Consider the following 17,989-nt stretch of genomic DNA (forward strand, 5'->3'; position numbering starts at 1 on the left):
TACGCTCACCGCACCACCTTTTAGGATCTTGAAATATTAATTGTAATTTGCTAACATGCCCTGTGTTAGAGATGGGCGAAGGCGTAAGAGAGAGTAGGATAAGCCCAGAATTCATTATCGAGAGAAAAATGAGAAAACACCTTTTATTTGTATTTTTGCCTCATACTTTTGGAGGCATGTTTTGTACAATTACAAAAATAAGGGAACAATTATGGAAATTGATCTCGATTCATTTGATAACCAAATCAATCGTATATATTTCATACTATATCTGTATTATAATTTGATTCTAATATGATGGTAATTTTCTGGTCGATTTGCCTGAATTCAGCCGACTGAGATGATCGGTTGAATGGTGACCGTGTCTTGTGTCAGTTGGTTGAGGCATCCAGTCTAGTGATGATCTCATTCGTTGTAGTAAAGTTGGTCAGCCAATTGGTCGTGATCAAAGGTTCCCATCGACGCTCAAATAAAATTTGCTTCAAACTCCTTGTTTAAAACATGTTCAGACTATATCAGGTTTCAGATCTCTAACTTCCCGCATCTCATTATGGAAACGAGTGATGTTGGCCCGTTGGCTCTTATTTTCTCCATGTTTGAGGTCAAGTAGGGTGTCTGAGACCTTTCTTGACTTCTTTAAGTTTGAGAAGTGTGAAATGAAGCGATTTTTAAACTAGTTGTAATTTGGGATGGTTTTGGTCGGCAGATCATTGAACCACCGAGCGATCAAACATGTATTTGTATCCTCTTTTCCCGTTGTCTGTTCACTTGTGCGGGCACGACAGTGTCAGTGTGCTTGGACTCACCCTATCCCTCCTTCCACAGGTTGCTGACCTGTTCGTCCAGAGTAGACGGGTCCCTGGTGGGGCCTTTGGGGCTGAGTCTCATGAGGTGCCGCTTCCAGACGAGGCATCTGGTCGATTTTTTAGGTGATCACTGCCCTAGAGGACTTTGAATCGCACCATCATGATAGCCATTAGAGCTTGTAAGCCTTGGACCTTGTTGGTTGATGAGCATCTCTATTAGGCTCAATGTGTGCTATCTCTCTTTGGGAAGTTTCTTCTTCATAGTATTTTCCACTTCTCGTTTATGACATGTCCACGTCCACCGCACCGTCTTTTGGTTGTTAAATCATAAATTGTCCTCTGCGAACACGCTTCAAGAGTTTGAAACGGGAGTAGGAGGAAGCGATATTAGGATAAACCTAGAATTCACTGTAGAGAGAAACCCGAGAAAGCTCTTTTTATTTGTATTTTTGTCTCCTGTTTATAAAGACGTGTTTTGTACAATTACAGAAATGATTGGATAGTTATGAAAGTTGTCATTAATTAATTTGATGGTCGAATCAATCGTTTAGATTTAATATTATATTTGTATTACAATTTGAATTTAATACGACAGTAAGTTTCTAGTCGATTTGCCTGAATTTGGCCGACTAAGGCGATCGACTGAGTGGTGACTGGGTCTTGTGTTGGTCAGTCGGTCGAGGAATTCGGTCGAGTGGCAATATCATCCGTCGCGGTAAAAGCGGGTCAGTTGATTGGTTGTGATCAAATGTTCCCACCGAAGCTCTAGTCAATCGGGACCACAAACGTGATTTGTCGTCTAGATCTTTCGTCATAGTTGCGTGAGTCGATGCGAAATCACACGATTGTTTGTAGGGCGATATGACAACTTGATCATCTTGCTACCGTCTCAATCATTCGATTGCTTTGAGATCCATACTAACGTGCTAAAAGCTTTGATGTATACAATAATAATATACGAAGTAATGCAAAAACTAAATGTATATAAAACGCCAGCGGTATAAGACTGGACGTGAATTTTAGAATAACTTCGGAAGAAAATAAAAGAAAAAGCTATGAAGATTACTAATGGGACGTGGCATTTGGCGGCTCGATGACACTTTCCAGAACCGCGGCGCAATAAATTCATCGATTGGTTCGCGAAATGTGGATTGAGAAGCATAAATCCAAAGCTATCCATTTGTTGGACTATCGCGTGCGTCCTATCAGCTATCCTAACGTTCAATTTCTTGTGAAAGAACACGTGTATGGTTATTCTACGAATTCCTGCGCCAGCTACGAGGAGACGGGGTACTATTTCGGCCAGCTTTTCTGTTGCTTTGTCTTCATAAATTCATTTGATTTATTCTTTTTTAAATGTTTTTAAAAATACTGTTTTATAGAGATTAAAATGTTAATAAAATGTTTTTGATAATTAAACGGTTTTATAAAGTTAATCTTTGGGAGTATTTTTTTCGTAAGAATTGGAGATTTTAAAATCTATTGTAATGAAATATCAATCTGAAAACTCAATTTACTCTTAATAATCTTTTTCATAAATATGTGCATTTTGCAAGGTTTAAAATTATATTTGATGTGTGCTGAAGAATTTAAGGCACAAGGATGATTGTTCATTGTCTTAATGTTGTGATAATCTAACATATACTTAGGCGGTCTTTGCCTGCAACTTGAATTTAAATTAAACAAGATTTATCAAATCCGAGATTTATCTAACCTCGTGAGCGATGATAGAGACGACAAGCGACGTCCCATAAATCTGTCTTGTAGGTGGATTTAATAAGTTCGGATTTACGTTGTAGGATAGACGAAATGCGAAGAAATCGATGAAACACGATAAATTTTGAATTAACGGAGCATTGGATTTAGTTTTTTGTTTTTTTATTTTTTTATTTTTTTAATATGTTTGGGGGGATTTAAGTTAAATCCATGGCTAAATCTCATAAATGGTATGTACCAAACATCCCCTTGGTATTTCAACCTTATTTGAGTTTCAAAATGATGTTTTTTTAAGGAATCAAAGTATCTCTCTTGCTAGTGTTAGTTTATGTTGCATTTAATCAACATGCTATCATGAACTTTGACGTGCTGTAGAGTGTGAATGAGATCATCAAAATAGCAATGAAAAGACAAGCGATCCATATTTTGTTCTCTTGGTTCAGGAGGTTGAGGCCTCACTCGGTCATAATTATTATTATCTTTAGATTAGCTCTGGAGTTTTTCTTTCTCTTGGGTGAAGTTATTTGCAACTTAGACTATGTCTAAAAGAAGCCCTTGTAGTGTAAACTAGGTCTAGAGTTGAACTCACCATCTGCTTCAACACGACACGTCTGATTTAGCAAAAATGTTGGCTTCGGATTCAATTACTCCAATATCTACGTGTAGTTCATTGGAATAGATAACTTTAGGGCCAATGTTAAAATAGTTATATGTTAACAGATGAGAACAAGGAGAAAGATGGGCATAGAACTCATCCTCGCGGAAAATATTAGTCTTCTTCTTCCATTTAATTAGTAGAATGCGTACACTAATCATTTTGCTCTGGTTGTTTTTCTCATATATAATGTTTTTGAGACCAATAGGTTTATTGTGGCTAGTAAGTGGTCAATATACTGATACACGAGGCAGTCCGGAGCTAAAGAATTTGGATTTGTAGCTATATGTTGTTCGAATTTATGTTGTGAGATGGATGAAACACGAGAGATTTTGAATTAACGGAGCGTTGGATTTAGTTTTTGTTTTTTTAATATTTGGAGGGATTTAAGTTAAATCCATGGCTAGATCCCATAATTAGTATGCTACCAACCACCCCCTTAGGTAATTAAAGTGACAAGTAGAGGCACCAAAACTTTTTACATAGAAAACTCCCGAAAGGGCGAAGAACAAAAAAAACATAGCACATTTGAACTAATCCAATATATAACGAGTAGTACAAAGACTCACTCTTCTCTAGAGTTTGGGAAAAACAATTACAAAGTTGATGTACAACGACATTTCAACAATAATAGTCTTAACGAGCCACAAATGTCGCAGTCAATTGATATTGAGGCAATGATCTGTTGTGGAAATTATAAATGGTGGTTGTAGCGTCAACTTGTCATATGAATCATAGTTGAAAGTCATGGTATTAGTTGGTCATGTGGGGTCGTAGATGGTTGCTTTAGAAGCATCAATCGACCACCTATGTTCTAGTAGGGAGTTGCATTAGCTGAGATAGCGCAGGTAGGCCATAGAGGCCGAAGTTGAGAGCTATACGAGTAGTGTACCACGTAGGTTGTAGTTGTTCACACATTTCATAGTGGTAAGTTGTGAGGAGAGAACTTCATGAGTTTGGAGAAGGGCACATATTCAAAGCACAATAGTTGTAGTAGTTATTGTGGGGTGCATTGTTGCACCATATTTTTGGTACGTTGTTACACCATTTTTGAATCACTTTTTGATGTCATTTGTTTGGGATGTTTGTTGGCATCAATTTTTGATGTCACGTGTGTAGGGTGTCCACATGAATGATTCAGGTGATCAACTGTTCATTCATAATGTCTAGTAGCTTAAGACATTCGTCTAGTCCCCCCGATGCGTATTCGTGTAATAAAATCAGGGTCTGCGACTAGTTGACATTGCCCGGGAGAATCCACCATTATGTAATTTCATTCAACTGTTTGATGTTCATCATGTTGTTTAAAGACCTTCATATATTCATATGGAATCTCTCGTGGTCAAAAGAGCCCATCAAGGATCTGTGGGCATTTTCACAAAGATTAGGGTTTAGAATGTTGTACCTGTTAAGTGATTCGGGGCGCAATTGGCGTCAGAATTATTTGGTAATGCCCTTAAAAATACTCATCTCAGAGGTTTTGAGACTTTATTTTAGTTATATTTGATCTCTCATAGCTTTTAGATTTAAAAAATTATTTTCCAAACGTTTCCAGTGTTTTTAGAGCTAGATTGGCGCATAGGAGCCAAACCAGGGTGCCTATGTGCCTGTCTGGGCGCCTAGGTCACATGGCTTAAAGCCAAACCAATGGAAAGTAGATGCCAGCTCCTTGATATCTAAGTGTCAGGCCCAATGCCTAGGCACCGACCCACTAGAAAGTAGGCGACTAAAGCTACCTGAAACACAGTTTTCAAATCGAGGAGCGAGAAAGTAGGCGTTAGGCCCCCAATCCAGGTTGAAAAATAACAGCTTGAAACCGAGCCCCCATAAACCCATCACCAGTTCTCAGTGCCTAGTCCCCAATGGCCAAACACAAGAGCGCCTATGCGCCAGAATCGCGGTGCCTAGGCCAAACACAAGAGCGCCTATGCGCCAGAATCGCGGTGCCTAGGCCAAACACAAGAGCGCCTATGCGCCAGAATCGCGGTGCCTAGGCCAAACACAAGAGCGCCTATGCGCCAGAATCGCGGTGCCTAGGCGCCAAAATCTCCTTGCCTAAGCGCCAAGCTAATTTAAGCTCAACTTTTCCTCAGGATTCTCACATGACAACCTACCCTAGGCAGCAAAAAATGTGTATTTCCTTGGGCTATGTGGGGATTGGCCTTGCGTATGCCAAAGGAGGGTCATGATACTTCTTTTGGAGGCTTCTAAGATGAGGTGGCAAGCAATTCACTCTTAATAGTATGGAATTTTTCTTGAAATAAGATATATCCTCAATATGTAACAAATTAGATGGTTCATTGACATTTTTCGGAACAATTAAGTGAATTTAATCACAAACATATAATGCATATGCATGTCTTGAACCCAAAACCTCTTTATTGAAGTCTAAGCCTGCATTAACATGCTTTATGTTCAACTTAAGTAAATTTGTGGTAGGTCGTGACTACCACAAAACCCTGATGGTCCGTTTTTCTGCTATGCATCCTTTTATTTCAGCTTACTAAAATATTTTATTTAAAGAAATAATAGGGATATATTCAAATAATCTAAATTATTATTTATTGAAGGGCCTGTGAACTAATTATTCATTTTAAAGAAAATGATAATATAAACTAGTAGACATACTGTTAAAGATATTGTATGCCTGTTTTTTAGTGCTGCCTCTTTCTTTGTTTTATTTTGTTTTATTCTTTGCAGGAATGATGGGTGACGGGACATAAATTTAATATAAGCAAGGTTTAAATTGTAAATTTTGACACTAATTTTATAAGAAATTAAATGGCGCTTAAAATAATTTATGATTTTGCATTAAACCTTTTGTATTACTATTGATCAATATCTTCGAATTTTGTTACATATAGATTAAAATTGTACTATTTAATATTCAAAATAATTATCATAAATTTATTAATAATATTACAGTCCATTTTAGGGCTGCAAAAGATTCGAGTCAAGCTCGAGCAATGACAAACATGAGTTCGACTTGAAAGCTCAATCAAAAAACTCATTTTTCATGGGAACTCGTCGGAGAAGATTTTGGTGGCTAAAGAAAGATGAGGAGGCATCATGGTGGTTTCGTCATAAAATTCATCAAAATGACTAGTTGTGAGCTAATCAAGCTGGCTTGCAACCAATGAGTCAAGTCAGAATAAGCTCAAGCCCGTGGCTCAATAAGCTCGACTTGTGAACTTGTTAACCAGCTAGCTTCCACCCCTAGTTCAGCCTTTGGACGCTTCTATATTTCTATTGATACTTTCTAGGGAAATTTACATACACGGTACACTTCTTTTGTTTTTACATATCTCCCATCTAAACTTTCATATTTACATACATATACCACTCAAAACTCATATTTCTATTGATAGTTTCTATTGTTTTTATGAAATTCGTGCATTCCCTAAACTCATGCTTTTATTTTTATTTTTATTTTCTAAGTATTAGAAAAAAAAAATTAAAACAAGTAATTATTGCATTAATGCCCATTTGTGCATGTGAATATTAATATTTAAATGTACAAATAATGAATCTTATGAATATAATCATTTTCGGAAGCATATTTTATGGCCTTAAACCATAAAATAGGGACAATATTGCCATGTGCGTTTTTTTTTTTAATTATTTTATTTTATTTTTTGTGCCGTTTTGGATAGGTAACAACAAACTGTGCATGGGTGGTGGGCAGCTTATAATGACCGCAAGTTGCCTTTTTTTATTGGTTATGGATAATTCACTCTTTTTTAAAAAAATGTATTTTTTAGGTCATAACAAATAACTTTTAGCTTTTTATTCACATTAAAGTTGCTTTTTACAAATCTAGCCTATTTTTTCATCCGTTTTTCAAAATCTCACTCAAATTTCAAATTTCATGTGCCCATATTTTTCATTTATCAAGTTCCCAATAGTTTGATCATGACACACATACGTAAATCAGTTCGATATTCAAAATCATCACCTGTGCTATATTTTGTAAATAACAATATTTAAGGTGTCATGCATTTAATTATCCATTTTTATTATTCTCATTAATGAATGCATCACTTTTTTAAGTCATTCCTAATAAAGCTAAAGGTCCAATCAATTTGGATTCGACAATATCAAAATTACTTAGGTAGTTTAATGAGGTTAACTGGGTCAAATGTTAGGCTAATTAACTAATTTAAGTTCAACTCTAGTGCAATCTAGCTCAAACTAATTAGAGCTTTTTAGAGTTCAAGAAGATCCATGAAGCTGGAGGTCCATCATAATTCCAATAGGTTTCATTGAGTTTAAAATGGATCATGTTGGCTTACTAAGTTAAGGACGAAGCTAAGTTTAAAAGTTTAAATCTATTAGGTTATCTCACAGTTGATAAATTCTTTATAGAATTAAATTCACCCATGGGTATCAAATGTATCAAAGCCCAACCTCTTAATTATTTGCATGTCAATTTATGATATTTAGCTTGAGAGATAGAGCATATTGTCTCAAAGCCTATCCTCTAGGCTTAGAAGGGCAACATAGGAGCCCAAAAAAGGCTTGTTGAGTTGATAAATCTAAAAGTAATTTCTACCAATATTAACACAGGCTCAAAGTATTTGTCCTATAATGTGATCATATATAAGACAATCTAAATTGAGTATCTCTAACAATTTTTTTCACCAAAGTATAAATATAAGTTAATTATTTTAATAATTTATCTTAGGATCAAATAAATATTAAATTGACCAAATATATTAACCTTAATCAATTCCCAAGGATATACCTGAAGTATGAGTATATATACACTTGTGATGCACAATTAATATCATAAGTTCATAATATAATAAGTATGTGTTAATGAAGAGTAAGAATAAAATTAGTAGGTCAAATCTACTGATTGAAATATAAACACTAAAGCATGGGACATATGGTATGAACAATAAAAAGGGTAAATATATATTTAAATAACAATATAATAGACACCATTATGCCATCTGATTAACATAGTGTTATGGTTGAACTAAATGATAAACAACTAAATTTTTTTTAATTTAATTTGTGCTATGGAGTCCATTTACATAAATACCAAATAATTCATAAGATTTTAGATTTCTAATACCTAAATTTTGATTTTTTTTTTTTATTTGAAGCACTCAATATTTTAATATTACCAACTATTTGAAAGTGAAATAAACATGTACATGCATATAAAAAGTTATCAAAATAAATGTCAATATTTAGACGCTAAATATATAAATACATATATTGTACGGTATGTATGTAATATTTTGAACAATAAAAAAATTAAATAAGAGAAGCGCTCCGGATTCTGCTTCCCACGCGGCCACGTTTCCCGCCACCTCCCCTTTAGCCCATACTACCCTCCGTTCCCCGCTGAAGACCCACCACCGCCGTCCCCATATTAAATCCCGCCTTCTGCAGCAACACAATCTCACATTGTTGCGACAAAAAAACCTAGAGGAACAATCTGACGAAAGTTACCGAAGAAGAAGATGGCAAGCGGATGGTTTTGGAGGAAGAAATCCGCCCAGAAGTTAGTCGTTGACGGATCGGAGATAGAGAAACTGGTCGGAGACAAGGAAGCCTTCAGCAGCTTCGTGGAGCACAAGTTTGAGGAGCTCGATCGAGACCATGATGGTAAGCTTTCCGTGCGCGAACTCCAGCCCGTCGTCGCCGACATCGGCTCCGCTCTGGGCCTTCCAGCCGTCGGTTCATCCCCTGAGTCCGATCACATCTACACCGAGGTTGGTATAAACCCTAATTCGTCTCTTCAATTAAATCTCACTTAATCGGTTCTTTGATCAATGGCTGAATTCGTTGTTGGTTTAAGGTGTTGAGTGAATTTACGCATGGAAAGCAAGAGAGAGTGAGCAAGTCTGAGTTCAAGAAAGTGCTATCGGACATTCTGTTGGGTGTTGCGGCGGGGCTTAAGAGGGATCCAATTGTTATACTGAGGATTGATGGCAAGGATCTCAGAGAATTTGTGGAGAGCTCCAAATATGAAACAGAGGCCTTAGCCATTTTCTCTGCGTTTGAATCATCCGGTGCTAGTTTGCGAAAGTGTTTGACAGCGGGTTTGAGACAGATCAGGGTGGAGAACGGCATGCCGCCGACTTCTGATGAATGGGTAACTGAAAGCCGAACTTGATATCTATATAATTTGATGTGATAAATGTCCGATTCACGTTATATTAGAGAATGTTACTCTTTTGTTGAAACTGTGCTGTGATTTTGATCCGTTGAGCGGTCCATTTTAATGATTGTTTTTTTGTTTTTATATTATTTTAGGTTTCGAGTAATGTTGTGGAGCCTGCTCTGCAATCCTTCCCTGTTGAAGATCTTGAAAGGGCTGCTTCTCAAGAGGCCTTTTTGGAGTACTTCAAAAAGCTCATCCGTGTCATCGTTGAAAGCCTTCAGCAACGCCCCGTTATTGTCGCCCACAGTGAGAACACCTTCAATGGAAGTGGCATTAGGAGGTTGCTAGCTAATAAATTTGAGTTGGACAAGGTCTGTCACTTCTTTACATCATTAGTTGATTGTTATTTCTTTTTTTATTATTTTGTTAGGTTTCCTCCATCAAGTTGCCCGAAAATTTACAACAGTAGAATAATAAATTATCGATTTAGCATTGCACAAGATTTCTATGCATATTTAGATTCGGGAGGTTGCCAGAAAATTTACAACAGTAGAATAATAAATTATCGGTTTAGCATTGCACAAGATTTCTATGCATATTTAGATAAAAGAAAACAACCAGTAGTGACACAATAATTTCTTACATGAAAAATTGTAAAAAGAAAAAAAGAAAACATTAGGTCTGGCCTAGTTGTAAAAATTCACTTTAAGTTGATAATTACAAATACCTTTTGTCCCATAGATGAAAAAAAGTTACAAAGTTTTTTGAATTCAAGGTCGACATGCGAATAAATTTGTTGTAAGAAGTGGGCAGCAGCTGATGGAGATTGGTGTATGCCGACAGGTGGTTATCAACGGCAATCAGCGGTGGTCAATGTTGGTCGGCGATGATTGTTGGTGGTCGGCAGCGGTCAATGGTTGTGCTGGACTTCAACATCTTCTCAAATTTTTAATTTTTTTCTTAAGTCTCAAGCTCTCCTTCCCGTTATTAGAGGGATGTGCTTCTATTTATAATGTTCTGGATGTAAGTAAGTTATGACTATGAATCACTCTGATTGGACGGTCCGGAGAATTTTTCTCGAGCAGACAGCGTTTGATAGATATTTAAGTGTATTAAGCATGTCAAAATTGAGCAATTTTGTGCTCGCTAGACTCGTCTTGTCTAGACGCTTGATTTGATTATAGGCTTACTGAATTCGACATCTGTTTGATCTTCTAAATATGTCCAACAATCTTTCAAAAGTGATTTAATGACTTGATTTGAGTTTGATTTGACTCGAATTAGACTAATTTTGATATCATTAGGTTTGTCTCACAGAGTAAGTCAGTTTGACTATAAGTTTGTTGAAATCGATGCTCTAAATGATTCTTAATTAAAATTTGGATGTTTCTTGCTCAAAAGATTGCCTCGAGATTCGTGTTAGGTGATAAAAATTTGTTTGTGGCATACCAGTTGTCCTCTTATTTTTAGACGAATCTAATTTTGTCATCCGAAAATATCAAAATCTGGATAGTTTTATTATTGTTATATATTCATTTATAAATAAGTAAATATATAGGTGTGTGTGTGTATACTTATATAAATGTTAATGTTTAGTTTAAGAGTAAATAAGACATATGTTTGTTTAAAAAGAATGTTCTGGCTTAACTGGTACTTTGCTTTTTATGCGTTTGCGTTGTTTGAATTCCTTAGTGAGCCAAAGAATTAACAAATTTTTTTTCTGGCTTGGAAACGCATGGTTGGAGGAAAAGAGACAAAATTCGGCATTTAAATTCATACCACTTAATTCTTAGGAAGGTAGAAAGATGGAGGGCGGACCGACACGAATTCAGAACGTGAAATGAAATTCAATTTTTTTTTTATATATTTGAAATGAGGAAGCAAGAAGGCTAAAGCTAGAAGCCGAAAGTACATAATCAATGCAAATTTTAATTTTTTTTAAACAACTGCCCTTTTATTACGGAATTTGGAAGGCTAAAAAGTCGGAAAGATTTTCAATTTTTTTTTTATTTAAAATGAGGAAACTTAGAAGGTCATAAGTTTGAAGTCGGAAGCTCAAAAGTGGGAAGCTGGAAAGATAGAAAGAATACAAATTTTAATTTTTTTTTAAATGGCTGCCCCCTTTTTTAGGGATTTTGGAAGGCTAAAAGGTGAAAATATGAATTTTTTTTATTTTTTTATTTGAATGAGTAAGTTGGAAGGCCATCAAATGGAAGCTGGAAAACTAAAAACTAGTAGTCGTAAAGACACCATGAATGAAGATTTTTTTTTTTTTTAATAATTGCATTGATTGCTAGGTCTTCTCTTAAGCTTTTAAATAGAACTCATGGATGAGAGAAAAAACCAGAAGTGAGGAGAAGAAGGAGAAAAATGAGGAAAATTGGAAAGTGGAGCCTACTGCTAGCGCGATTTTCAGAAGAAGAAGATCATTCCCGTCCTGTGTAACAGACGAGCAACGAAATCTTTTTTATCATTGCAGTCAAGAGGAAAGTCATCTCCGTTCTGCGTAGCAGGCGGGCAACTGGACTTCTTTTGTGTTACGGTCAAGAGGATAGTCGCCCCCATCCTGCATAGTAGGCGAACAATGAGATCTTCTTTCGTACTGCGGCCAAGAGGAAAATTGTTCCTATCCTGTGTAGCAGACAAACAATGAAATATTTTCTCACGTTATGACTAAGTGAAAATTCATCCCCGTCCTGCTTAGTAAGCGAGCAACGGGATCTTTCACATTGCGCTGAAGAGTAAGGTCGTCTACGTCCTACGTAGCAAGCGAGAAATGAGATATTCTTTCATGTTGAGGCAAAGAGGAAAGTCATCTCATTCTTGGTAGAAGGAGATCAACAGGTCCTCTTTCATGTTTAGGCGTAGAAGAAATTTGTTCTCATCCTGCGTAGAAGGTGATCAATCAGATCTTCTTTCACATCGGGGAGATGAGGAAAGTTATCTTCATCCATGCCCAACAGGTGTCTCAATATCTTCTTGCTTGTTGCTGTTTCGCTTTTCGATTGAGATGAAGAAATGCTAGAGTTTTTCCGCCACCGTTTGAGGGAGAGATTTTCATACTTCTGTAGCGGCAATATCTTCTAGAACTTTTATACCAGTTCTAGTTATTTTTTATAGTCTTTTCATGTATTTCTTTATACATCTTTGATGTTACTTTTGTGGTTGTTGTGACTTCTCAATCATATGAAATTCTACAGTTAAAGTTAGCACACATACCTTATAAAATTGAGAATCGCGTAAATTTTGAGGCTCGTGTTTTCCAAGGTTATGTCTTATAGAAGCTTTACTTTTAAGGCCTTTTATGTACATGTGTCTTCTGAGGCTTGTAGTCTTCTGAGATCTTTGAGGTATCTGTGTCTTTTGCGGCTTATAGAGGTCTTTGATGAACCTGTGCCTTCCATGCTTGTAGCATTCTGAGGTATTTCAGTGGAGACCTTCTCAACTACTTTCTCTCTTTGAGTCTTTCTAGTAAAGACCCCGTCCACTACAAGCTTCTTGTCGAAATTTGCCTCTTGGATTCGTCTTCCAGGGGCATGGTTGGAAGGAGAATTCATTAAGGATGTAAAATCAGTTCTGAGTTGTATAATCGGAGGTGCTCGATGGCATTAACCTTTAACAGACAAAGTCATATGAAATCCACTGAGGATGATTTATCTATTCTAGGTTGTTGTTCGAAGCTTTTGCTTGACAACTGTAACCTGCTATAAAAGATGTCGAAGGAGATCTACCAAGAATTTTTTACCTTTCTAAGTTTGCATGTCAAAGCTTTTTCTTGACGACTGCTTAATGTAATGAAAGTGGTCAAATCGAGTCACCCTGAGATCGATTAAGTTTAGAATGAGATGTCAGAGATGCTCTGCATTTCTCTAGACTAGGGCTTGGGTCGCAATGAACCGTATGTTTTCTTGAAAATATGGTTGCAGTCTTACTTAAGAATAATGTTTGACAACTCGTTAGTTATTGCTTTTGAATCATTTGCTCCCCAGCGGGGGCGTTTGCCATTAGAGCTTGTAAAACAACACATGTATCGAGCATTGAAGAGATCAGCTTTTTGATCTAGTTGAATAATAACTTTAGTATGGTGAGGGACACCGAGGAAGTGTTATTTGCGATGAAGATTACACCTCGTCTAGAAGCGATTTTCAAAGCCTTGTTGTCTGAACGAAATGTGGGATGACTACCCTACCATAGTCGTGCCTAGGATGTTAACTTAAACTATCTTTCGAGATTACATTGAAGGTTGCCTCCCAGCTTGAAAGAAGTTGTGAAAGACTTTGTGTCTGAATAAGATATGAGAAGACAACCAAACTACAATCATGCCCAGAACGTTAACGTGAACGACATTTTGAGAATGCAATGCATGTTGCCCATCACATTGAAGAATGCTTCGGAGATGATGTTCATGATGTAGAAGAGGTTCCTTTGTTAATTGGATGATATACGTCGTTGGAAAACAAAATAGGAGCTCGGTGCCTTAGAGTTGAAGACAATGCTGAGCGGGACTTCGCTTCCCTTAGACGGTGTCAAACTGATGTGTGCTAGAAAATTCGCAGTGATCGAGTAATGGATTATATTCTTAACGTTGCATGATTTTTCTGCACACACTCAGATAAAAAAAATAATTAGTTGTGACCCCATAAGTTTTTACGTGAAAAACCCGTAAAGGGAAAAAATCACGAGACCTAACACGGTTGTAAAAATTCACTATAAGTTAATGATGATTACAGGATCTCCTGTCCTACAAACGGGAAAGGGTTACAAAGTTTTCTGAATTATAATGCCGACATCCGAATTAACTGGTTGCAAGAAGTGAGCGACAACCGATGACGATCGGTGAAGGCTGGCAGGTGGTAGTCGGCGGTGGTCGAAGATGATCGATGACGGTTATCGGTGGTCCATGACAACCATCGGAGGCATGAGTGGTGCTGTACTCCAGCTCCTTCTCAAAGTTTCAAACTTTTTCTTAAGACTCAAGCTCTCTTCCTTCTCATGAGAGGGGTGTGACTCTATTTATAGTATTCTGAGAATAATAAAGGAAGGAATATGAATCACTTTGATCGAACGGTCTGGAAAGCCTTCTTTAATCACACGATGATTAATAAACATTTTAGTGTCTTAAGAAGTCAAAATTGAGCGATCTTGAGCTCCTCCTCCTCATGAGAGGGGTGTGACTCTATTTATAGTATTCTAGGAACAATAAAGGAAGGAATATGAATCGCTTTGATCGGACGGTCTGGAGAGCCTTCTTTAATCAGACGATATTTGATAGACATTTTAGTGTCTTAATAATGTCGAAATTGAGCGATCTTGGGCTTCCTGGATTCGTCTTGTCGAGAAGTCCGATTCAATTATAAACTTGCTAGATTTTGCATTCATTTGAGCTTCTAAATATATTCAGAAATCTGCAAGAATGGTTTAATGACTTGAGCTGCGCTTGATTTGACTTGGATTGACCTAATTTTGAAATCATTGAGTCTGTCTTATCAAGCTGGCCAGTTTGACTATAAGTTTGCTGGAATCGGAGCTCCGGACGACTCTTAATTGAAGTTTGAATGTTTGTTGCTAAAAAAATTACCTCGAGATTCATGCTAGATGATAAAAATATGTTGATAGTGTATCAATAATCATGGGCGTGGGTGACAAAATTCTATTTTTAGATGCTAAACCATTTAATGAGCAGGTATAAAATCATTGTTTTTCAATTCTCTACGAGGTTGAGGAGGTCATGCCATCAAAATTCGAATATAGCCTTTTTGCACTGAAATGGAAGGCTGCATGGATTGGATTAATCTCTCTTTATTGTATTGAAAACATATATCCTTTGTGGATTGAGTAAACCCCCACCAGGACACTAGATAACATCTGTGATCATATTAAGGGTGTGTTTGCTAACACAGTTTTAGAAGGAAAGAAAATATGAAAATTAAAGCCCACACTTCGCTAGATCATTTTTCCACGTTCCTTCTCTTTCACTCGCTTTCTGTCTTTTTTATGACATAAATCCGGATTTAATAAATCCAATTGTGCAGAGGATTTATCCTGCCATTGCTCAACTGCATCCTTCGCGAGCTCCATCCCCCGGATTTACTAGATTTTATAAATCCTATGTAACGTAAATACACATTGTAGCTAAAAGTCGCCTAAGAATTCTTGCAAACTAGAAAAGTATCTATTTATAAACTCTAGGACTAAAATGACCCTAGGTAATTGGCACTTTAATATAAATTGTGCATCTAATTGAATAATTACATCAGAATGTTTCTCCAAGCAGGCTTTTGTTACTAACAGTCTTGTTCTAGGATTAAAAAAAAAAAGGTGGAAGGATTTCATCAGATTGTACAATTAATGATGACTTACGATGGGGCTTTTGCAGTTGTTGGATTCGGTATGGAAGGACCTTCCCAAGGATCATCATCACAAAGCAGCAACAGAGTACCTGCGTATTGCACTTGATAAAATTTCTGCATCAGCAGCTTTACCTCCTTATGGTGCTGTTTCTGAGGTCATTCTTACTCTTTTTTTGATAATCACATCATCTACTAGTCATTCAATTTTCAAACCTTTTCAGATGATGCTATAGGTTTCCATTAATACGAACTTTTTATTTTTATGGGCGGCATCGTCTTTATAAGATCCTAATTAGAGCTTGTTTCTTTTCTTTTATTTATTTTACTTTATTGTGATTATTCCTGGCCTGTGAGGCTGACCTTTAATTGAAAGGATAACGTCCAACATCACACTCAGGGGTTGTCTGATAATAAATTTAATAAATATTGTAAATTCAGATTTACTGAATCAAAGATTTTAAACAAACTTGGAGAAATTGAGAAGAAACTGGACTTACAAAATTCAAGGTTTAAAATTTATCATTTTTTTCTGTTTGGCAATTTTTAAGTTAGATCCCACTTAAATCTATTTACCAGACAACACCTCAATTGTATCCATGATTGCTCATAACTGTCGTTAATGAGTTCTGTGGATGAGAAAAAGTACGCAATCATTTTATTTTATCTTTAGGTCAGCCTAAAGATAAGTTACGCCACTCAGGTATCTCCTATAGAGGAGCGTGGAGCATGGAGGAAGAGGGCATTATTGTTATTCTGCTTTTGAATTACTGAAAATTTCCTCTTGCTTCTTCTTCCCTATTGCTATTCTGCTACTCTACTGTGCGATCTTCATGGTGCCGCACCAGTTAGAAATAAAATTAGGAAGATTTACATACATGCCACTCAATTCTTATGTATTTATGTATCTAACAACTAAAGTTTAATTTTTACATACATGACGCCTTATCCATGCATGAAAAGTTGTATTTCATTAAAAAAAAAAAGTTAAAATGGCAGTATTTTAACGTGATTAGAAAGATTTTGAGTGGTACAAATGTAAGAAAAAGTAAAGTTTAGGCATTAGATATGTAAATACATAAGAATTGAGTTGTATGTATGTAAATGCCCTCAAGTAATTGTCCAACTATTTCTTACTATCTCCATCCACATGAAATTACAGGTGGATGAAGTTGTGAACGAGGCAACGAAGATGGTGAATTCCGGCGAAGGGAATCTCGTCAACGAAGAAGAGTTTCAGAAGTTGTTGAAGGAGATGCTCGGGTGCATCATGCTGCAACTAGAAGGTAATCCCATTTTTGTTTCTTCCAACTCTGTCGTTCATGAGACTCTCAGCTCCTCAACACTTCTCCCGCCAACCATGGCAATACCTAAAGTTGGTTGATTCAAATAATTTTGAACAATAAATAATCCCAAGTGTGTGGAGTTCTTTGCAAATTTCAACCACAAATGCATGGCAAGCTTAAAATTGTCCCGTTTGTTTTTTTCTGTTGGGCAAGTAAACTTTCTTTGGGCAATACTATGTATTTTATGGTTTATATCATGAAAATTTATTGCCTGTAAGGTAATTGTAAGACTTGGAATGGAACATGCCAGGAAATTTTTGTGCTTCAAAAATAATGCTTTTAGTATCTTTATTTAGCTCAGTTATAATCGTTTTATTTCATTCTTAGTGTTTGGTGGACTGTGGGCTGCATTCGAATTGTCAACTCTTAGTTCAGAATTTTAAGTTTGTAATTTGCATGTTTTGAGGTAATCATTTGATAAATTTACGAGCATAGTTTGTTTAATCATAATTAGACTCAATATTCTCGAAACTTTATTAGTTCTTTAGAGTAGTTAGCAGCAGGAGAACATGTAATATCAAGTGATGGATTTAGTTATTCAAAATTTGAATGTGAATATTGGTTGACTTTAATTTTCAAATTTTATTATTAAGCTTTGAACCATCAAACTCATAAAGTTTGGAAATCTGGCATGTAATATGATTCACACCAACTTCTCATTAATGAATGAAGTGGTTCAAGACAGCCAAAACAAAGCCTACTACAACATTATAGTTCTACTAGTTTGTAGATTAATGATGATTTTTTTATATATTAATCATTCTGATAAAAGTTCATCTGTCTGCTAAACTTACTGATCGGTTAATTAATCGCAACTGGTAAAGGCCTTTTTTGCTTGATTTTGTTTAATGAGAAATAGGTCTGAGAGTGTTGGATTTACTAAGGTTTTGTTTGGGTTTGTAGGAATTAGAAGGAAATGAAAATGATAAAAGAATTGAAATGGAATGGCTTGTTCCACTCAATTTGTTGATTATAAGTTAATTAAAAAAATACTTTTTTTT

At 36.2% G+C, this 17,989-nt stretch overlaps 1 protein-coding gene across 1 annotated transcript; it reads left to right on the forward strand.

The window, feature by feature from the left end:
- The first annotated feature begins 8,473 nt into the window (after positions 1 to 8,473).
- LOC110018988 lies at positions 8,474 to 17,260 on the forward strand. The gene is made up of 5 exons (XM_020716503.1): positions 8,474 to 8,903; positions 8,990 to 9,286; positions 9,448 to 9,666; positions 15,672 to 15,800; positions 16,805 to 17,260. The coding sequence occupies exons 1-5, from the start codon at positions 8,652 to 8,654 to the stop codon at positions 17,024 to 17,026; spliced, it is 1,119 nt and encodes a 372-aa protein (XP_020572162.1). The 5' UTR covers positions 8,474 to 8,651; the 3' UTR covers positions 17,027 to 17,260.
- Positions 17,261 to 17,989: the final 729 nt, after the last annotated feature.

Source organism: Phalaenopsis equestris, unplaced genomic scaffold (genome assembly GCF_001263595.1).
Source record: "Phalaenopsis equestris unplaced genomic scaffold, ASM126359v1 Scaffold000038, whole genome shotgun sequence".
Lineage (NCBI taxonomy): Eukaryota > Viridiplantae > Streptophyta > Magnoliopsida > Asparagales > Orchidaceae > Phalaenopsis > Phalaenopsis equestris.